Source organism: Spea bombifrons, chromosome 12 (genome assembly GCF_027358695.1).
Source record: "Spea bombifrons isolate aSpeBom1 chromosome 12, aSpeBom1.2.pri, whole genome shotgun sequence".
In the NCBI taxonomy this organism is placed as follows: Eukaryota; Metazoa; Chordata; class Amphibia; order Anura; family Pelobatidae; genus Spea; species Spea bombifrons.
In genome coordinates, this window is record NC_071098.1 from 14854921 (window position 1) to 14877485 (window position 22565).

The 22565-nt window shown below is 41.8% G+C and overlaps 1 protein-coding gene and 1 long non-coding RNA gene across 2 annotated transcripts; both read right to left on the reverse strand.

Moving 5' to 3' along the window:
* Positions 1-1552: 1552 nt before the first annotated feature.
* ZPR1 (ZPR1 zinc finger) lies at positions 1553-14382 on the reverse strand. The gene is made up of 14 exons (XM_053452183.1): positions 14253-14382; positions 13766-13927; positions 12928-13018; positions 10384-10454; positions 8859-8945; positions 8472-8594; positions 8010-8075; positions 7778-7844; positions 7379-7449; positions 6122-6211; positions 5080-5190; positions 4284-4373; positions 2649-2714; positions 1553-2567 (listed from the first exon to the last, which is right to left on the reverse strand). The coding sequence occupies exons 1-14, from the start codon at positions 14373-14375 to the stop codon at positions 2442-2444; spliced, it is 1344 nt and encodes a 447-aa protein (XP_053308158.1). The 5' UTR covers positions 14376-14382; the 3' UTR covers positions 1553-2441.
* A 3047-nt stretch (positions 14383-17429) lies between these two features.
* On the reverse strand, positions 17430-18633 carry LOC128470576 (uncharacterized). The gene is made up of 2 exons (XR_008346035.1): positions 18574-18633; positions 17430-17629 (listed from the first exon to the last, which is right to left on the reverse strand). It is a non-coding gene; the product is annotated as an uncharacterized LOC128470576 (long non-coding RNA).
* Positions 18634-22565: the final 3932 nt, after the last annotated feature.

Below are 22565 nucleotides of genomic sequence, written 5' to 3' on the forward strand. Positions count from 1 at the left end.
CGAGTAGGCAGGCAGGCAGGCGGGTTCATTGACTAACGAAAGGGGCGGGGCCAATTGTTAGTGTGCCTGCACGGAGGGACTGGGAAATAGTAACTCCTGCGAGTCGCACTGAGTGATCCGAAGATTCGGATCATGAATCGGATCATTTCAGTGAACGAGTCGAAATGATCCGATTCACTTTAATGATCCGAACTTCCCATCCAATATACATTTTGACAATTGTTAACCCACCCAGCTAAATGGTGTGTTGCATACATGTTTGGCTGAACACATCTCCATGCATGCAACATACTCTCCTCCTTCACTGCCTGATGGATCGCTCCGGCACCCGTGCACGTGTGTATACTATGTTGCCATTGATTTCAATGGGAACACTTTCCTGCCACTGACTGCTTTAAACAGTCAAGATAAAGGGAAAAGGTCAAAAGGAGGACAGCACCGGGAGTTAAATCTAATGCTAGTGGAAACGGGAAGGCAGCAGACAAGTTATGTGGTGAGAAAGTTAGTCTGTAGAGGTGTTCTGGATGGATTGGGTTGGCAAAAAGCAAGTGAGGAGGCAGAAGGGAGTTTCAGTAATCTGGACAAACTATCAAGAGAATACATTATTATTATTTTGCAAAGAAATTTGCTCTCAGGTGGGGCAGGATTTGGTAAGAGACTGTCACCCAGTTAAGCGACTCCAGGACAGTGAACTTTGTCTGTTGAGCATACTGAGAAGTTCAAGAGCAATGGTGATATCGGAACAGGTAGAGAGGGGGGGGGTAACTAGAAACTCAGTCTTGGAGATGATCGTATCATGGAGGGCATCTTACTATTTCAGAAAGACGGTGAAGTAAGTTGTGAGAGGATGAGTGATCAGGAAATAAAAGTTAGTGTTATCAGAGGCAGTTGAAAGCATTGAGCAGGCATCCCAGACCTGAAGGACACCAGAGTAAGAGGAATAACTTCCAGAAAAGGAGACACTAAAAAAAAAGGTATGGTCAGAGAGGTAGGATTCAGACCACAGAGATAGCCATGTTGCGGATGCCACAAGAACAAAAAGTTTGCAAGAGAAGGTGTGATCAACAACCCTGATTAGTTTCTCCTGCAGGTAGAAGTGAACGGGCATATCGTTTTTACTTTGTTGGAAGAAATCCCACTGGCATATACCAGGTCCTCCAAGCCCATCTTACAGAAGTTATTGCTCGTCACTAATGCGCTGCAAAGCCAGGGTGTTAAAACTACAACTTACCTGCAAATACAGTTTATGTAATGGATTTCTGTTGGATATGTAACTTATCCCATGTTCAGGATAGCTGTTAGTTTAACCTGCAAACACCATTGGAACCCACCCAGCAGGGTCATTGATACTTCACAATGTATTAGAGATTGTAGTCTTAAAATGGTGGGCCAGCACAAGAACAGTTAGGGATTACAATACAGCATTCCATCCGTAAAGTGGAATTCATCAGGTAACGTAGTCAGGGATGATCTATTTAGTTATACAACAGATCAGGCAAAATGTTACATTTGCCAAGGCCCTCAACATTAAACAGAACAAACATACAATGGATTAGGTAAGATCTGCATTTTATTTGGACAGGTATGAAAAGAAAAAACAAGAATACTACAGCTAACATTTATAGCGTTCCTGTCCTAACATAACCCCACCAAGCCAAACCAGGATTACTGCTGGACACATTGCATATCACCTCTGCAATGTCAGACATATTACGGATTTATTTTTAATTATTTTAGGCAGAAAGTCTGCATGCAACAGTCTTAAGCATAGCAGATAAATGTTCCTGAGATGGCAACATTATAAATAAAACACACATTCATAAATTTGAATAAGAAAATACAATTGAAAATACTTGGCTTTTCTATCGTCTACTGCAGTTTAACATTTACCATTCTGCCAAAGTATAGAGAAAGTTCCAATGTTCTAGAGATTCAGGTGTGATCTGCTGTCTTGAGCGTACACATGCGCTATATTTTCACTGCAGCATCTATATACCAAAATAGGGAAGGTGTTTTCCTTGCCTGTGTATAACAGATTTGTTTTACACTGAAGAACATTCAGAACAAATTGTGTTAACATAAAAAATGGCCCATGATGGCCTTCTCAAAATGAGCTATAAAGCTGCGGTCCCTAGTCAGGTCTTCAAAACTCACTTGACTGTGCAGGTTTTCAGAAAAGCCTTTCCAACGCTCAGGTTGCTCTTTAAAGAACAGTCATTTTTAGCACAACTATTAAGAACGGGACACACTTGCAGAATTATACTTTGTGTGACACTCTGCAGAGGTGCCAAGTCCTTTCCTTTTCCAAGATATCCCATGCTAACCAGGTCACATTTGTAGTCAATTCAGCTGAGAACTCATTGAAACCAACAAGAGAAACCTCAGACGTTCTTCTGGTTTGGTGTTCCTTGGACATGATGTCCGAGTCCCAAGAGGTGTACTTAACATTCATTCTGATCATATCCCTCTGTTTTCATGTCATTAAGCCCCAGGTCTTCATTCTGTTCAAATGTCCTCTCATAGCTTTCTATGGTCATCTCTGGATCCTGCTCAGGAGCATATACATTCTGCAAGATACAAATGATGGCAAATGTTACCAGAAATGTGCATTAATGCATTTTCATAACTGGGGGATGCATTTGGGTTACCTGTAGGTAGCTGTTCCCAGCAGGATCATCCAAAATTAGGTGGGCTTTTAGCTGTCCCTCTAGAATCTAGATAGAAGAAAATCAGGCTCTTTCAATTGATACACGATGGGGTTGTCGTATTAAAAAAGGCATCTTAACGTTTATAAATCATTACATAATAGACTCCAACTTTTGCATGGAAAACTCAGACATTTCTCTTCCTCCTTCCCATCAAGCAACTGCGGCGACACTGGTTAAGCAGTAGCCCCCTGCTAGCCACCATCTTGACACAAGCACTAACCTGTCCTACTCTCCCACCCCTCTGTTCATTATACCGTATTGGCTCGAATATAGGCCGCACTTTCCCCCCCCATTTTAAGTCTTTAAAGTGGGGGTGTGGCCTATATTCGGGGTCTAGCGCCTGACGCCCGGGACATGCAGTTCCGGGCGCCGGGCAGGCAGCGGAGTTAGGATACAGATCCCTCGCAGCGGTGCAGGGGACCTGTATCCTACTCTCTGATACGCTGACAGCCTCCCCTACCAGCACTTCCCACAGGGAGGGCTGCCGGCACGGGAGGTTGTCTAAGTGCATCGTGCGGACGGTCACCGGCTGCGGCGATGCGGGTAAACAGCCTCCGCTGCCGGCACGTCTGCACGATGTGCTTTAACAATCTCCCTTGCCGGGAATTTACCTCTGCCCCCAAGAATTACCAGAGCAGACTCCCAGGTGTCTTGCGGGGCCGGCGGGGGACATCTACGCAATACACGTATACAACGTCCGGTGCCGGCACATCCGCTGAGTGCCGGCACATCCGCTGAGTGCCGGCACATCCGCTGAGTGCCGGCACATCCGCTGAGTGCCGGCACATCCGCTGAGTGCCGGCACCGGAAGTTGTATACGCATATTGCGTAGATGTCCCCAAGACACCCGGGAGTCTGCTCTGGTAAGTCAGGGGGGGGGATATAGGACGACGACAGTGGCAGCATATCTCGGGGGGGGGGACAGTGGCAGCATATCTCGGGGGGGGGGACAGTGGCAGCATATCTCGGGGGGGACAGTGGCAGCATATCTCGGGGGGGGGGACAGAGTGGCAGCATGTTTTTTTTGGTGCTTTTTTTAAAGAAAAAAAACCTTTTCTTTAAAAAATCACCAAACTTTTAGGGTGCGGCCTATATACCTATATACGGGGGCGGCCTATATCCGAGCCAATACGGTATTTATACATCCTCTTTTGCATCCTGAAAACCACTTACCCTTAATTACTGGTACAAGAAAGATACTACCCCCTGCTTTCACCACTTTTGTTTCAATTACTCATAATATTCCTTTAGATTGTAAGCCCACTATTTCTGCCAGAACTTTATATAAAGGACCCTGAGACTAGATGGCAAGCTCACGGGCAGGGTTCTCATATCCTGTTGTAGCTGTATGTGTAAATATATTTTGTTATATATGTGTTAACCACCTTATTTAAATTGAACAGCACTGTAATTTGTTGGTGCTTAATAACTAAAAGGCAATAAAGTCATCCAGTCATTACGGTTAAAACAGTCACCTTGAGATCTAGTATCCATATGCAAATACTTGCTAGATTGACAATTAAAGGCCACGATAATGTCAAAAACAAAAAATATCACATTTCTCTCTAACTGTACCCCGTCAATTTTCTTTCCAAATTCCTGAAGCTTTGTCTTCCTATCTGACGTTGAGCTGTCACCGAGAGTGAACGGATTTTTATCAACAACCTAAAAGGGAGCAAATAAAAAAGACTTAATGTTTCAACTGCATGAATCATGGGTGTTAGTTTTAATCCTGACAATATTATTAATTATTTACATATTAACACACAAACACAGAGTCCAAAATATCCCGTCTATGTGGCCCCAGTAACATTAACAAATAACTTTTATTATGTGAAATAAAAAGAAGCGCTGGGATGTCCTGCATTTAGACAAAAAATAAAGCCTCAACGTTATATAAGCATATATATTATATGCTTATATATATTAATAGGACACCATCTGAAAATCAATGTACTGACCACAGTTGCACATTTTTACATTACATGGACGCTCCAGCCATTATTTACACTTTAGTGCATATGCTGGCAGAATACCCCCCCCTATACATTTGCCCCTTTGGCCAGTGCTGGCTCGGTGAATCCAGTGGGCCCTATTCAGACCAATGCACCAGTGGTGAGAATAGTCATGGAGGAGGTGGGTGCAGCTTCCACCTCAGGCAAGTGCTTTTATTTCTATATTCCTTTTTAGCAGGGCTGTTAGATTACTCCCTTTAAGAGTTAAAATTTGTAGTTTTATAAAAATTATTCAATATAAAAGAATATCATCTCTGTGTTCCCCTGGCAAAGCACCACCCAAATACCTAAACTAATAAACCTAATCATGGATGATATAATCCCATTCAAACTCAATATAACAAAGCACATCTTACCAAATCTTTGACATCCTTCAGGAGACCTTCCAAAGTGGTGAATTTACCACCCAGTGCTCCCATTCCCAACTCAAACTCCAACTCAGGTATGATTACACCGCAGGTTTCAGACTGTTGAATACAAACAGTGCATTAACAGAAATGTATAAAGAACCGGAGGAAGGGCAATAAAGGTATGGAATTCACTGCCAAGAGAGGTGGTGCCATCAGATACAACGGATGCCTTCACAATGGATATATTTGTTTTACAAAAGCAAAACATACAGGGCTATAAATGAATATAACATATTTCAGAGCTTCTTCATCCAAAAAGAAATCTGATTGCCTTTTGGAGGCAGGTAACAATCCTTACCACCAAGTGGCAACATTTGAAAAATAGCATTATTATTTCTTGCTTTCTTTGGGAGCAAAGGCAGTAAGGATATGTCAAAATGTTGAACTTGGCGGATTTAGTTTTGTTTTTTTTCAAGCTAAATTACTATGTTGCTGTGTAACACACACACGTTCATACATGTGGCATGTGTGTGTCACAGTCAGGTACAAATCCAGAGATCTGAAGCCTTAGGACCTATAATAAAGTAATGCAGACCTGAAGCTCTGCTATACAGTCTTTATGGGAACGTCTCTATTGGGTATGAGTGTATAGACCAGGGGTGTCCAACCTGCGGCCCTCCAGCTGCTGCAGGACTACATCTCCCATACTCCTCAGCCAGCCGCTTCGCTAAAGCATTATGGGAGATGTAGTCCTACAGCAGCTGGGGGGCCACAGGTTGGACACCCCTGGTATAGACTCTGTGAAGCTGGAGGACATTTCTTCTAGAAAAGGGGAGGTACAATACATCATCTGTGCAGAAACAGCATCAATCTTTTGATTGATAGCAGTCAACAACGTTCATAAATAGGTTATTTTATTGAACAGATTCCTTTGCTTATAGAAAGCAGTAAAAGAAGCTGCCTTGTGTGCTTTGAGCCCAAAGGCCCGAGGACAACTATGGAATAGCAGTTATACATTTGAAAATGATAATTTAATCATGATACTCACTTTTAGGACGTCCCTAGCAAGGTCAGATGGATCAGTAATATTCAAGGTGATTTTAGTGCCACGTGGTTCGATAGCCCCTCCTGATTTAACCTGTTATAAACACAGCCGCTGTGAACGCTTGGTCATTTGCCGTTGTAATACCGTATTTGCTCGATTATAAGACGACCCCCCAAAATCTGAATATTAATTTATGAAAAAAGAAAGCCTGAATATAAGACGACCCTATAGGAAAAAAGTGTTATCAGTAAATGTTAGTTCATGTAAACTATGTGAACAATTGTTTGTTAATAAAAGCTATGATTGAGAAAAATATTTGTTTTATTTCCTTTTTTTTTTTCAACCTGCCCCCCCAGTTATGCACATCTGCCCCCAGGCTTGCCACTCTGCCCCAGAAATGCCTTGTACCCCTTATATGCCACTGTGCCCCATGATATGCCTTTTAATCCTCTAAATGCCACTGTGCCCCATGATATGCCTTTTGACCCCCTATGTGCCACTCTGCCTCCAGAATTGCCTTATACCCCTATATGCCACTCTGGCATTTAGGGGGTTAAAAGGCATATTATGGGGATGAGAGGCATATAGGGAGGTAGAAAGCATTTCAGGAGGTAGAGTGGCGTATAGAGTGTTAAAAGGCATTTCTGGAGGCAGAGTGGCATTAAGGGGGTTAAAAGGCATTTCACAGAGCACTCTGCCTCCAGAAATGCCTTATGCCCCCCATTTAAAACTCCCTCCCCCTCCCTCCTCCAAACTTACCGGTGCTTCTGAGTCCCCCGGTGCTTAGTCCGGGCAGCGTGTAGAGCTCTACATGCTTGAGCGGAAGTTGTCTACGTGAATCTACACGCTGCCCGGACTAAGCACCGGGGACTCAGAAGCACCGGTAAGTTGGGGGGGGCGTGCATAACACAGGAGGATCCAGGTCCCCTGCATCGCTGTTGGGGATCTGGATCTTAGTCTCATAGTCAGACCTATTTGAGGTCTGATTATAAGACGAGGGGTATTTTTCAGAGCATTTGCTCTGGAAAAAACCTCGTCTTATAATCGAGCAATTACGGTATTTTAGTCTCCACAGACTTCCATTAGTCAGCGTCTAAGAGATCTAAAACTGAACCATTCTATAGTGTTCGAGGAGGCAGAATGATAAATAGGGTGCTTGTCTAGCAGACAGGGATAACATAACAGTGCCAGAACACATACGTACACATGACTAACCTGCAGCTATTTGAAAACATTAATGGAAAGCTTTCAAACACTTACCTCATTAGTTCGGTGACCACAGGCATCACAGTTTGTAGCCATAATAATGACTTCCTTGAAGTGAGGAATTTCTGTTGCTCGATTAAGGGAAAGTGTTTTACTTCTACTCTGTTTCACAATTCACCCCCTGATCAGCTGCTTCCAGACCCCAATCAAGCAATAAAACGTTTTAAATAATCAAGTAGTGGCCATAAAAGATATTATGTATACAAATGAGACATGAGAACAACTTTAAACTCAAACATAAATGATGGTGGCCAAACGTATAGCTCAATTGTTATTTTTACTCAATTCTTATGGGAGTTCCTAGGGGACCAGAGTTACTGATGGGCACAGCCCAGCAGCCTGTTTGGCTTGTTCACTCGCAACATATAAAGCAGTTAGCTATGTAAAGGATACGCACTAGTTTCATGTTGGTGGCTGCAGGAGCATTGCATTCTGGGCAATTGGTGTGGAATTGCAGGACCTGTCCGGAGATAAATATGAGTCAGACGTCACAATCTCTGGTTTACATACCTCCAAAACAGGATTTCTTGCACATCACTTAACCTCTTTAGAATGAATTGAATTATATTAAAACTTTAAAATTATTTTAATAATTTGCACAGAAATATAACGGCCTAGAAAGTACCTCGTCTCTCAGCTCTTCTGCTCCAGCTTCTGGTCTCTCTTTAGAGTCTTCCTGAAGGACGGTGCTCTGAACAAGAGCAGACATGCGAAAGTAAAACACGCGTTTGGAAATGTTAATCACCAAACTACAATACTGCATTATAAGTTAGTACATTATAATAAATATATTTTACACACATACATCTTTATTTTTAATCCAACTTTGCATAAAAGGACTAACGTTCTCACTCATAAAATCACATATGGTTCCTCTGAAAACAGGTCATTATTGGACAGATTAACAGAAAGATTAAACCGTTTTGGTGTTTTTTTTTGGCAGAAACAGTACTCTAGATGTGAAGAATAAATATTGAAACAGTCACAAATACTTTATACCAAAACAGCAACGTTTGATCCGTCATGTTTAAAAGAGGGAGAGTCCTGTTGTGTTAAATGAACAGTTAAGACTCTAGAATAAACTAACCTCAAGTCCCAGCAGGGTGTCCTGCTCCGGGGTCCTCTTGTAATGAGTAACCGCGAGTGCCTCATCCTTCTGGGGGGCAAGAGGGTTCTCCACAAAGCTGTTCCCAGAAGGGTCATCAAGGATCTAAATTGGAGTAAATTCAGTACACAGTGACTACCTGACACAAAAGCAGACCACCAGGCTGTACATTCACACAGTTTGTAATTAGCTGTCACATGTAACACTCTCTGACCTACTCCATAACTGTATACTTTTGTCAGTAAGATTTTAGCGGGAATCAGGAGCTTTCCTGATTCAAGCATCTCGTCGCTAACCACAAATTCAAAAAAGCTAAGAAAAAGCTTCAGAAAACAGGCAAGTGCAATAGATCCAAGACAGTTTGCTTACAAAAGTGAAGTGGGTGTCCCCTTCTTTTAGACTTTTCAGCTTTGTGATGAATTCATCAATTTTATTCGCGACTGACTCATCCTCAGCCTGCAGGTATGAGAAGGACAAAATACTCAGCTTGACATAAAACAGGGGAAAAAACAACCCTCCACCACAAAAATCACACCTCTTTGTAACAGGCCTCTTTTCAGAGCATGAATTCTTTTAATCAATAGAGCATAAACAGCTATTCCGTTACTAAGAGATTTGTAGTAACATGTTTTAGGATTAGAATATAAACTTCACCAGCACGTTAGAAGTATCCAGGAAAGTTGGACTAACAATTTATGACACAATAAGCTACACTGCAGGGAGGTAAAACACATTTTGGCACTAACTCAGTTTAATGGGAGTCTGTAACGAATCTGCTGTTTCAACTCCCTGACTGCAATATGCATTAGAAAGGCCCAATCCTGGCAAGTTCTCCCGTAAGAAAACTGGAGAGGGTCCTGCATAACTAATGCCTTACAATTGTGACGTGCCAGGACCGTCATGGCTTTAAGAGGGTGCAGAAAGCGATTACATTTATTTATAAAGCACCGGCAGATTCCACAGCGCTGTTACAGTTAGTAGAACAATTTAGAGACACATACAATAAATTGGTGCAAAGGAGAAGAGGGCCCTGCTCTTGCGAGCTTACAATCTATCTTTCTGCACCCAGACGGTCTCTCGATGGCGAAGCATTCAGCAACACCGAGATCGGCATCAAGGGCCATATCTGGCCCCTCCCCGGATCGTCAACGTCTGCCATGCACTGCATGGCGGAGGATGCCAGTTTTAAAAGAATTTAGGAGTCAATCAACGAAAAGCCTTGATAGCGAGGCATTCAATGACACGAACACCCACCCCAGAAGGCACTGTGACCTCTCTGGATAGATTTTGCGACCTGCAAGAAGGCGGTGCATCCTCTCAAAAGTAAAGAGGTTGCAAAAGTTTCCAAGAGGGTCTCTCCAGACCCTCCTGATAACTCTGGCTCCATTTGCAGGTTGAATACAGGCACTGCATTCAACCATGCACGTCAATGGAGCCCAGCTTTCTAATCACAGTGTGATTATTAAAGTAAATGTTAAAAAAAAAAAAAGGTAATGTAAAAATAATTTCATTGATGTGAAGTCCAAGCAAGCAAGTCCTAAAATTAGCACTGTATCTTAAAACAATTCTCACATGAAAGAGTTAAAATACTGGCATGTTAAATGCCAATGGGGTGTCTACTTAAATTTAAAAAAATGTATGACTTGATGGGGTAAATTGAATTGAAATAAGAACATATTTCACTATAACTAAATATCTGCAGTAAGGCCTGTAATCCTGTGTGATTTACAACTATACATTTTCTTTAGTTTTTTTCACTCTCTCAAATCTAGAGAAAAGAGATTAAAAAAAAGTTGAACATGTCATTTATATGAGCTTTTGTGTAAATATTTAAATGTTCAAATTACAGACCAATAACTAAAACACTGCATATGTAGAGATTGTAGATTCTCACCCTGCGCAATGGTTGCTCCTGTTCCAGACCCACAATGGTTCTTTCCAGGATTCCTTCAATTGTACTGAGTGCTGAGAAGATATACACATACACATTAAAAGAAATACTTTGCTAAACACCTGTATGTACATACATGATTTGGGTTTCTCTCTTCATTCAGCATTTCAGAAGTCCTTTCCTTGAAGGGATGCTTCCAGCTATCATATGCACTTTAATTACTGTGGTCCTTTTAAAATTCTAACAGTGTTGTTTTTATAAATGCAAAGGAAGATCCAGCAGAATGCCCATACCCTCTGTCTTCTATGGTTTTACACATCAGGACATAATAATCAATTGTTCCTTAGCAGGTCTAAAAACAAGGTAAATACAACCTCAGATAAACACCACCACATGACATATTACAGAGTGACTTATTAAAAAAAATAAAGCCAAAATTGAGAAGCTGTGTGTGAAAAACTAAGTACACCCTTGCTGCCTCCATAGGAGTTAAGATGCTAAGTAACAGAAAGGTGCTGCTTATCAAATGTCCTTGCTTAATTGATCATCAGCAAGCATGACCACCTCTATAAAAGCAGAAGCTTTGGCAGTTTGCTGACCTGGAGCATTCAGGCGTGCGTTAACACAATGCCAAGGAGGAAAGACATCAGCAATGATCTTAGAGAAGTAATTAATCAATCTGGGAAGGGTTATAAGCCCAAGTGGAAAACTTTCAAGACAGTTTCCAATCTTCCCAAGAATGGTCATCCCAACAAATTCACCCCAAGGTCAGACCATGCAATGCTCAGAGAAATTGCAAAAAAACCAAGAGTCACATCTCAGACTCTACAGGCCTCAGTTAGCATGTTGAATGTTAAAGTTCATGACAATACAATTAGAAAAAGACTGAACAAGTATGGTTGCTAGGAGAAAGTCTCTTTTCTCAAAAAAGAACATGGCAACACAGCTTAGGTTTGGAAAGTTGCATCTGAACAAACCGTAAGACTTCTGGAACAATGTCCTTTGGACAGACTAGACCAAAGTGGAGCGGTTTGGTCATATGGCGAAAACCAAACACAGCATATCAGCACAAAGATCTCAAGCACGGTGGTGGAGGGGTGATAATTTGGGCTTGTTTTTCAGCCACACTACCTAGGAACATTGCAGTCATTGAGTTGACCACTTTGGTATACCAAAGTATTCTAGAGTCAAACGTAAGGCTGTCTGACAGCTAAAGCTTGGCCGAAATTGGGTCATACAACAGGACAATGAACCCAAGCACAACAGCAGATCTACCACAGAATGGCTGAAAAAGAAAAGAATCAAGGTGTTGCAATGGCCCAGACCACAACCCGACTGTAACGCTGTGGTGAGACCGTAATAGAATTGTGCATAAACAAACGCCCGCAAACCTCAATAGAGCAATGTTTTAAAGAAGAGTGGGGCAAACTTCCTTCACAATCTGTTCTAGAAGCTATTAAATCATAAGTTGCACTTAATTTTTCCACACATGGCTTCTTCCTTTTGGCTTTTTTGTTGAATAAATCACGACATATATATATATATATATGTCATTAATTACCTAATTTTATGATTGTTATGTCCGGATACGTAAAGTCATAGAATTCAAAGAGGGAGTAATTTCTTTTTCACACCACTGTCTGTTTTTGCTCCTTTCGCCAACTATTTGATGAACAGGGTAGAGCCCTGCGCAGGACTGCTTTTTTAATCCCGCTGATTTTTTCTCCAATCGCGCAATGTGTGTGCCCAATCCCGCCCACTCCCGTCACATTTGTGATCAATCCCGCCCACCTCCTTACCTGAACGGCAGATTTCCTGCGCAGTCCCGCAAGGCCGCCCTCACAGCGTCTCTTCACGGGAAGTGACGTCACATCACGTGACTCCGCTGTGTTCCTGGGCGGAGCCTTGCGGGACTGCGCGGGATTATCGGGACCCGCAGGTACAGTGTCTAACCACCCGCAAGTTTTTTGGCTTGATCCACCACCCAGTGGTGACTCAGTGAATGCGGTGGGCAGAGGTCTATTCCTGCCGCTTACTAATTGAGTCAAACAGCCAGTGGCAATATATGTCAGGGCGCAGAGGAAGAGGGCAGCACCTTCTAGGTCTTATTTCATTTTTGTTTTGAAGAATGCATATTAAAGAACTCAAAGTATTTTAATATGCATTCTCCTTTAATGCAGGGTTTTGGGGACATAAAAAAACCTGTGTCTTTAAAAGGGAGCCACCTCCATGTGTTTTATTACTAGTATCAAATTCAAAATAAGTTTGTTTTTTCAATAATTGTGATTTTTTTTTTATATAACCAGTAAACACTTTGCAGAGCTATTTTGCCATGCTGGTGTGCAGTGCTTTATGCACGGAGCTGCAAGCAGGAATTGCGTGTTCATGGCTCAAAAGTCTCATGGGGGAAATCTCATATCCTAGAATCCCTCTATTCTTTAATTTTTCCCCTTGCTCATCATATTTTCCCCTAATATTTCTTTGCTTTCTGCTCTTATTACAAAGTAGAATTTTTATGCTGTAATGATCATTGTGAGGTATACACACCTCCTTTTTGCGTGCACGCAGGAATTTCGAAATCCAGTTCAGGTATCCGTGTTGTTGCATAGTCTGTTTTCACTACCTCACGGTTCACATCCTGCGTGATGAAGATCGTACATTTAACTTATCTTGCAGAAATGCTTGTAGTCTGAATCCTCCCCAAGCAAAAAAAACAAAACATCCCTCTATGTGGAAGCCAACATAATTATTAGGCATGCAGGGACTTAAAAACGTCTGCTGAATGTATATATGTATATTTGTCAAGATGTAACCGGAGTACCAACCACACAAGAGATACACAGCAGGCAAACTAGGTTCACGATTAAAAATATTTCTCTGCAGCCTTATGGGGCTTTTAAACTTTACTGAATTGGCTGGAAGCCTTCTCTGTCCCCATCCCCCCATAGCAAGTCGTCCACTAACGTCGGATGCTTTATGTTTACCCATAAAGGCGAAGCCCTCTTCCTTGGATGAAAAGTAATGAAAGAAGATATTAAAAGAAAACATTAAATACCACATAAAATTTTGTGGACTACAGCTTTAACCACCCTCAGCCAGACTAATTAAATTGGGTGACTGCAGTTATATTCTTCACAAACAAATGCACCACACAGCTAGAGAAAGGGTGGCATTTGTGCCAAAATGTGCATTTTCTCCCCAGAATGTGTTTACTAAGTATGACATTTAACCTTATTTTAGGTGTACTTACTATATGGATTACGTGTACAATCTATATGGATAACTTCCACAGATATTGGATAAATCTACTAAGTGGGTTGGGGCCCTTCAGGAATTATTGAGCTTTTTCTACTGTAAATATCTGGATCCCCAAAAGTTGGCACACCTGTTTGCTTCGTACGCTGAGCGTGTATCGGACACCTTGCTCCTGTATACGCCCAGCAGACTGGATTTCTGTGTTGCTCCATGAACACGCGTCACACGAGAACGAACTGATGATGATCTCCTTGAAAAATGGCACCTTGGTTAGCAGTAATCGTGTAACTCCCTGGAAGAGAGAATTAAATATATGAGTTCCATGCAAACTCAGAGCTTCCCATAAAGCATTGAGGTTCATCAATTCATACATTTAACACCATACTAAGTGCATCGCATTTCTGTAGCCCATAAACTAAATGTAAATGCACATCCTTGCCTGCACTAGCGAGCTCTCAGCATAGTTGCCAACAACCAGTGCAATAATTGACAGGTTAGAACAATTAGACGCGGGCAGCGAGATTATGTCTATTATCAGTAATTAATAGGGTGTAATCACATGGGATCTACTGTATATCGAACTTTCCAGCTCGCTCCCTCCCTGCAGCTTCTCTTACGTTCTGGTAGCAGTTCATGCACAGAGACTCTATCTCCGCCGGCTGCTGCTCCTCGTCTTCAGCGTTTATCTCACGGAAAATAGATGACGCATTACGGGTTTCCGCTGCATGGAGAACCGACATCGCGACTTTGCAGGCTGTATTCCCTCTACAGTTCTCTGCCGTTCCACAAGGTATCCCCGGATATTCCGTACTCCCTCCCCGAAAGCCAAGGCAAACACGTGTCTTCTTCTGACCCGGAACCAGCTGTCAGTTTACTCCTCCCACATAGGTTGCCTGTACGAAGTTAACCACGCCCAGTTTTTAATTTGTATGCGTTGCACAATTATCCCGTAGTGTTGTAGGAGCTGGTGGAGAGTTACATTACCTCAGAGTCGGAATAAACACTTTAAATACTGATACATTGTATTAATCCGAATGCTGGACAGTCGCTCAAACATTAGAAAATATATTTTTTGTAATTAAAACAGTTTTGTAATCTTTTTTCCTTGCTTTTTAGGGATAACTGGGCTGTACACGTTCTGTCACCAAATGTACTTCTTCGTCCCGGTGCACATTTCAACGGATTTCTTTGTGCATATTTTTTAAAATAATTTTTGCTTGTTGCTGTAAATATATAAGTAGTGCTGACACGTACATCATTTTTTGAAATGGACACTAAAAATGACACTTTGGTAATGCTGTTAATGTATTGTTTCTAAGAACTACTCAATGGGAATAATATTGGCAACTGAGAAAAATGACCATTTGGTCATTAGGTATGTACCAGATTCTGAGATATATCATATTGGCCCGATTATATAATGGGGGTTAAGCGCAGGGATGCGTTTTTTTCTTTTTCATTTAGCCCTGCTGCAGGCAGGCAGCAGGGATAGGATCCAGGTCCCCCGCAGCGCTGCAAGTGACCTGGATCTTCCTCTCCGGCAGCCGGCGAATGCAACCTCCGCTACTGCCCAGCACTTTCGCTAGGGCATCTATGACCAAGCGGTGGCGTGACATGATCTTCCGGTGCTCCGTCATAGAAGCCCCAGTGGATGTTCCAGCAGCAGCGGTGGTTGTCTGCATGCATCGCGTAGACGTTCACCGGCTGCCAGAGAGGAGGATTCCTTGCAGCGCTGCAGGGGACCTGGACCCTCCTCTCTGACAGCTGGTGGATGTCTGCGCGATGCATCTGTAGGTGCCCAGGGCATTCTATAACATAGCGCCGGCGTTACATGAGCTTCCGGCTCTCTGCCATAGAAGCCCGGGGAAAGTGACCGGCAGCAGCGAAGGTTGTCTACGCTCATGGTGCAGACGTTCACCGCCTGACCCCACTAGACAGCAGGGAGTCTGAAGGACGGCTGGCAAATCTAGGGATGCATAGGTAAGCCTAGGGGGGCAGAGTGGCATATAGGGGTATAAGGGATATCTGGGTGGCAGAGTGGCATATAGGGGATATAAAGCATATCTGGGCAGCAGAGTGGCATATCTGGGGGGGGAAATAAAGCATATCAGATTGGCATATCTATAAGTAAGGGTGCATTATTAATTAAGGAGGGATCTTAAAATGGCTATTGGTTTTCCAAGCTTCTGTTTGTATATACCGTAACTAACTGCATAATAGATACCAAAAAAGTTAAAGTACATGTATTCCTGTTCTTTAGATAAAATACTGTTTTACCATTCCACTAATGTGTATTTTTTTTAAAAAAAAATAGCACCAAACTATAGGTAGTCACCTTCCAAAAATAGCAGATAAGATATGTCATTATTACTGATATTTAGGGGTAATTCAAATTCATTTGTGATTTAGGATTATATCTAAATTTGAAAAACCCGCCTGCAAGTGATTGCAGTCATTCAATACAGATAACATCAAAATTCAAATGAAAACGCCATTGCCATCTAGTGGAGATTCAGTGGTAATGTTGTTTTGAATTAACTGGTAACCGGGTGAATTTAAGCCTAGCTGGACGAGCAAAGCATTTGAAATTACATTACATTTATTTATATAGTGCCAGCAGATTCCGTAGGGCTGTTAAAACTGAGTCAGTAAAATAAATTAAAATAGCAAACAATAACAAACTGGTTCTAAAGGAGAAGAGGGCCCTGCGAGTTTACAATATTGGTGGTGGTTGAGGGGCAAGTGAAACAGTAGGAGAGTACAGCTTGGATGTGGATGAGTTGGTCGAGTCAGGATTTTGGCCATTCAGGTGGCTTTATTAGGATCTTGGCTGAAAGTGTTAGGAAGTAGGGTTGTACGCTTCTTGAAAAAAGTCGTTAGAGGTAATTACAGAGGCACAGGTCACGAGAGGAACCAAAAGGGTGGTTAGGGGTGTATTTGGATAGAGGAGTAGAGATATAAGGGAGGGCAGAGTTGTTAAAGGCTCTGTAGGTCAGGAGTTTGAATTTGGTTCTGAAGGGTATGATGAGCCAGTGGAGTGATTGGCACAGTGGACCAGCAGATAAAGAAGGGTGACAGAGAAAGATTACTCTAGCTCCAGTGTTGAGGATGGATTGGAGTGCTGAAACGAAGGTGGGAGACCAGTTAGTAGGCTTGCAATAACCACAAGAGAGTGGACTAGTATTTTGGTAGTTTCATGTGTGTCACACCCAAGTAATAATACTTGTTAATATTTGTATCTGTATGGCCTATAATCTACATTTAAAAGCAAACTTTATCTGGTACAGTCCAAACACATGGGATTTAGTTAAGGTTTGCAGGATGCTCGATCTTGAAAGCAATGGTTCTGATTTCTTGCATACATTATTTGCTTTATAGTAGAAAAGTTTCATGTAGTATTGTGTATAGCTGGAGCTTCTGTCTCTTATATCTGTCTTAAGGATGCTTGTCCATTCCAATAATTTGAAACATTCCAACAATTGATATTTGAGTACACTCAACTTTCTTTTTCAATCTGCATTATACAGACACTACCAATCCAAACATTTTAATGTATAGTTGACTTTATTTTAATTTAATAAATAGATTTTATTTGCTTGGTTTGCTATATTTAGGAAAATATTCTTGACCCAAAATTCAATGGCAACAAAATGCCCATAAGCAGTGGGTGTTTGGAACATGTTTGGTCCATAGTAGATCACAATCAAGTTCTAATTCCCCACTCCAGTAAAACTGGATACAAATACCTCTACACCTTATGTTTCTAGTCGATACAATACAGCAAAGGACAAATGTTAGCACTTAATTATTTTAATGAACATACATAATATTTCATACATATGATTTACAGCCCACGTTGCTCCAAGTTCAAATTGTGAAGAGTTCTTCTGTGTCCCCACCCTATCCAGTCAGACTCTCCCACTTTGACCACAGTTTCCCGACTGTCCAGTCATACACGTCCTCTAGGTAATCCATGGTAACGTTATACACGCGTCTGGGAATTAAACATATTGGTATTAATGTGCAGAAAAAAAAATACTTGATACATTTTATGAAGGCAACAGTGACTGGAGGAAACTCAGATAGGGATTTAATAAATGCAGATGGCCATTTCAGTCTTAAATACAAAGATATTGATGGCAAAAAAGAACCAATTGACTTATTTACACACTTGGTAACTTGTGTGCTCAGGCTACCTGGAGCCTAGCCTTGCGAGATGCCAGAGCATTCTCACTGATGTCGGTGGGCGGAACACCCTCATCTAAAGGTGAAATGAGTGGGGCGTGGAAAAAAATGGTTTTGAAAATGCTACTTGTACTTATTGATCTTTAACAAATAAAACCATAAAAATTGGGTATTTTTAAACTCAGGACAAATAGTGTTAGCTATTTAGCAGGTTTAAAACAATATATATAATTTGTGTGGGTACAGTAAATGGGACAGAAGAAGATTACAGCTAAAGAAGAGCATCGCAAAAGTGTTTAAAACAGCCTCGGTCACGAAGAGTACAATTTTTTTTTTTAAAAAACAGCCCGTTCCTTAAGGGGTTAAAAAGTATCTAAGGTATAAATATTGGGGATTTTGTCACACTATATGGCCATATATTGCCTAGCCCACCAGTATGTCAAAATACCGCAAGTTTGGCGAGTTCTATCTAATACTTCATGGTTATATTGCTTACCACGGAGCTGAATCAGTGGTACTGCACTACATTTTAACCCTTTGAGACACTCATGCAATTTAATGTTACCAGAAATACAATTTTATTAATTTTATGCTACTGAACCTCACAACATGTTTAAAATACATGGAGTGTGAATGAAAAGCAGTTAGTGATTTATTGAAATACTCACAGGGTTAGTTGAGGCTTAGATTACTCTTTTCAAGGTCTGGCAATTGAGGAAGTATTAATGCTTGATTTGGGGAACTGTCACTTACTTGACTTCGGTAACCACTTTTGAGGACTCAATCTTTTCCACTGTCCCTTTAGCTGATCCAATCCAATCTTTAATAAATTCTTTAATATTCTGGGAGGAAACAAAATGTTTTTATTTCCATTTATTATGGGGCAGTATATAGCAGAACATGGAAAACCAAATCAGATAATGGAATTGTTAGAAGGGATTTTGTCTTAATACCATGTTGGAACTATCATCTTGATGCTTTTGTTCTGGTACTGTCCTCTGCTGTTCAGAATGCTCTTCTGCCCCTGAAAAGTATTACAAGGAGATATAGTTGGCACTTGCTTTGGCATCTAAAGTTCATTGTGTGCCCAAATTACTGTACATTCACAAGCATAACAATGCTCAAAATCATAATCTACTGTTATTTTTTCAAGTATAACATCTAGAAATATCAATCTGATTGGGTGTTTGTTTTTGTGAGCTGGACCCATGTTGCAGTCAAACAGTGACCTAAAGAGGAAGCACTGGTTCTCAGGGGCGTAACTAGAAGCCTCAGGGCCCCGGTGCGAGAATCTGTTAAGGGCCCCCCCAACCCAATCTACCCTCCTCTCACACCATCTACCCCCCCTTCTCAGGATACATTTTTGGTTTTTGTTTTTATTTCCTTTTATTTGCCAACCTGCCCCCCCCCCGTAATGCACATCTGCCCCAGGCTTGCCACTTTGCCCCCTGATATGCCCTGATATGCCCCTCTGCCTCCAGAAATGCCTTATACCCCTATACGCCACTCTGGCATATAGGGGGTTAAAAGGCATTTCTGGAGACATAGTGGCATACAGGGGGTTAAAAGGCATATCATGGGGCACTCTGCCTCCTGAATGGCGACAGAGGTGACACTGGGGAGCTGAATGGGGACAGGGGTGACACTGGGAGGGGCTCATTGGGGACAAAGATTACATGGGGGGCTGAAAGGGGACAGAGGTGGCACTGGGGAGCTGAATGGGGACAGGGGTGACACTGGGAGGGGCTCATTGGGGACAAAGATTACATGGGGGGCTGAAAGGGGACAGAGGTGGCACTGGGGAGCTGAACTTGTGAACACATACAGGCAGAGATTTTTTTTGTTTAATCATTTAAAAATAATAATTTCAAAAAGCATTATGTTGTTTGTCCCCCACGGACACACTTACATACATGCACATACTGATTGTTTTTGTTTTTAAAAAATACAGTTTGTTCAAACAATAAATTAGTTTACTGACCTTCTACTTCTTCCACTTTGGGGCTTTTTCATCTTGTCCTCCGTCCTCTGGTAGCTGCACACTGTTCTCTCTGCTGACAGGATGTCACTGACATGACATCCGGTGCTCCAGCAGTCTGAGTGCGAGGGGGCGGAGCTTTCACCCCTCACGCTGCTCTCAGTCTCATCATCACTAGGCTGCCATCAGATTGCTAGAAATGTAAATCTAAACTGCCGATGCGTGCTGATGCCGGCGGCCAGAGCTACTTTAATACTTTCTTTATTTATTTAATATGCCGGATAGGCTTGCCATATTAAAAATAAATAAATAAATAAAGTTTTAAAGTAGCTCCGGCCGGCGGCATCAGCACGCATCTGCCGTTTAGATTCGATTTCCAGCAATCTGATGGCCGCATAGTTATGGGAGCAGCGTGAGGGGTGAAAGGTCCGTGCGAGGGGGCGGAGCTTTCACCCCTCACGCTGCTCCCATCACTAGGCGGCCATCGCACACGGCCGTTGGGTGCTGATGCGGCCGGCCGATCCGGGTTGCCATATTAAATGTAAGAAAAAAAAAATTAAAGTAGTGCCGGCCGCATCGGCACGCAGTGGCCGTTTAGATTAGATTCCGGCAGTTGTCCCCCTGCTCAGCCCGCTCCTTCCAATCCCGCTCCGCCGGCCGACGGGCCCATGAATCTGCGGGCCCCTGGGAAATTAACCGGTGGGCCAGTCCGGCCCTGCTTGGGCCCCCCTGAGTGGCAGAACTCCAGGGCCCGGTCGCAGTCGCGACCCCTGCCACCCTGGTAGTTCCGCCACTGCTGGTTCTGGTTGGAGACCCAGGGCCATTGTCAGGAGCAAAGGCCACAAATTATGAACCTAAAAGGAATAGCTTGGCAGCTCCAACACAGACTGCAGGGAGGTAGTTTGACAATTATAATTTACAATTATAGGTATTTATTGATAATGAGCTCCTCACCTGTATAGACCACCAGGAGCGTAACCAGAATTGAAACAGTAAGCAGTTTCATAATGAGAGTTAACCAGGTAATCTGTGGGTAAAGGATAAAGAATTACAAGGGGACAGAGGATTTTTTATTATCTGGTTATTATGGTTATATTGCATAATCATTTAAGTGCTCTCAACATATCTATTAGTGTTGGAACTTCTTAGTTAATAATAAATACTGATATAATAATTTACACTGTTTGTACAAATAATGCAGATAATATACATTTTGATATTTCATTATCAAAAACTAAATTAACCATATTACATATTATTTCTTTAAAAAAGTGTACAATACAATATTATACAATACATTTAAACATGCATAGAATAGGCAAAAAAGCAATATAAGACAAGACCATCGGCTGATTGAGGTCCGAGTCTTTTTAAATCAGGAACGATGGATCTATGTTTCAAATTTTATGTAACAGATTAAAATGATTCTTGAAATTCATTAAATACGGCTAAAGGACACATTTATATTTAGAATCAGGGCATAATTTGCAATGTAAAACATTTATAATGAATCAGATTAAAATACTAATATAAGAACATTGAGCAAGAATTGGAATTGGAGAGTCATCAATCATTTCATGTATGTTAGATGAAGACTCAATACATAGGATCACAAAATATGGTTTGTGCCTATAGGGTATTGTGACAATTATCCATCAGAAGGTCCCTGAGTCCTTGTTCTAAGCACAAAACCGAGACATAACAGTAGTTCTGTTCTCCATAAACCTATCAGTAATATTTGCTGTACCATTAACACATCTTTTATATATAAAATAGCAAGAGAGAATAAGTACTGATGATTATTTTATAAACATTTCTAGACGGCACATACTAAAAAATAATTCTACATTTGAAAACTGAGCACCCTGATCTAATACCGCACACTCTGCAGTCCCAATCTTAGTCCCAATCTTAATCTCTATCCAGACCCCAAAATGCAAATTCATCCCACATTTATAAATGTTCTACCCCAGCATAACAGTGAAAGTCCATCTTTCCCTACCTTTTGGGTATTTCTGTTTTCCCAAGGCATAGATGTTTGATTTATAGTCTCTGTGAGGGGGACTGGACACTTCTGGACAGGTTATTTGAGGACATTGATTGGACTGGGCATAGATTCATATATTGTGTTTGTTTTGTCTGGTACAATGCAGGTCACATGTTAGAATCACATTTGGACATTCACAAGGCTGGCACAAGAGTGGGATCCTCAGAAAGTAGCTTATGAAGGCATTGTTGAGGTTTCCCAAGTTCAAATTGGTCCATGTTTGGGAAGTAATATCAGGAACAGTTTCAGTGAAGAGAGTATTAATAGCTTCCCTAAAGGGGCTGACTCGCCAGTAAGTCAGGTCTGGTCGGAGGTGTATTCTGACCTAGGACAACTAGGCATGGTCTAGAGCAACAAATCTGAGGAATGGGGGTAGCAGTCACCGTTTGGATAATTAGCAATAACTAGTATGTCATGGATTTCAATGGGCCAGTTGGGAAGCCGGCCCAGCTTGGCTTGGTAGGTCTTTGGGGAGTGGATGGGGATGCTGCCCTCAGTTAGGCCTAGGCCTAACAATTCTAATAAATAAATGTGAATAGTACATTGCTGTGTGAGAAAACAAAGTATTATTTGCTGTTATTGTGACTCAATTTTGGGTGCCTATGAGTTTCTCAACACTGAAGATCCTATACAAACATTTTAGATTGAGTTTGGCTTTTTCTGTTAAGCTTCCTGCAATCTATCCAACAAGCAACAATCCATACATTTTGTACAGAAATG

What these genes read in the sequence shown, in the direction of transcription:
- ZPR1 (XM_053452183.1), bottom strand. Translation starts at nt 14,375, where the DNA reads ATGTCGGTTCTCCATGCAGCGGAAACCCGTAATGCGTCATCTATTTTC. An exon ending in TCAGCGTACGAAGCAAACAG is followed by an intron (nt 13,019 to 13,765) that starts GTGTGCCAACTT and finishes TTCATCACGCAG; the next exon opens with GATGTGAACCGTGAGGTAGT. An exon ending in TTGGAAAGAAAATTGACGGG is followed by an intron (nt 2,715 to 4,283) that starts GTACAGTTAGAG and finishes TCTTCTATCTAG; the next exon opens with ATTCTAGAGGGACAGCTAAA.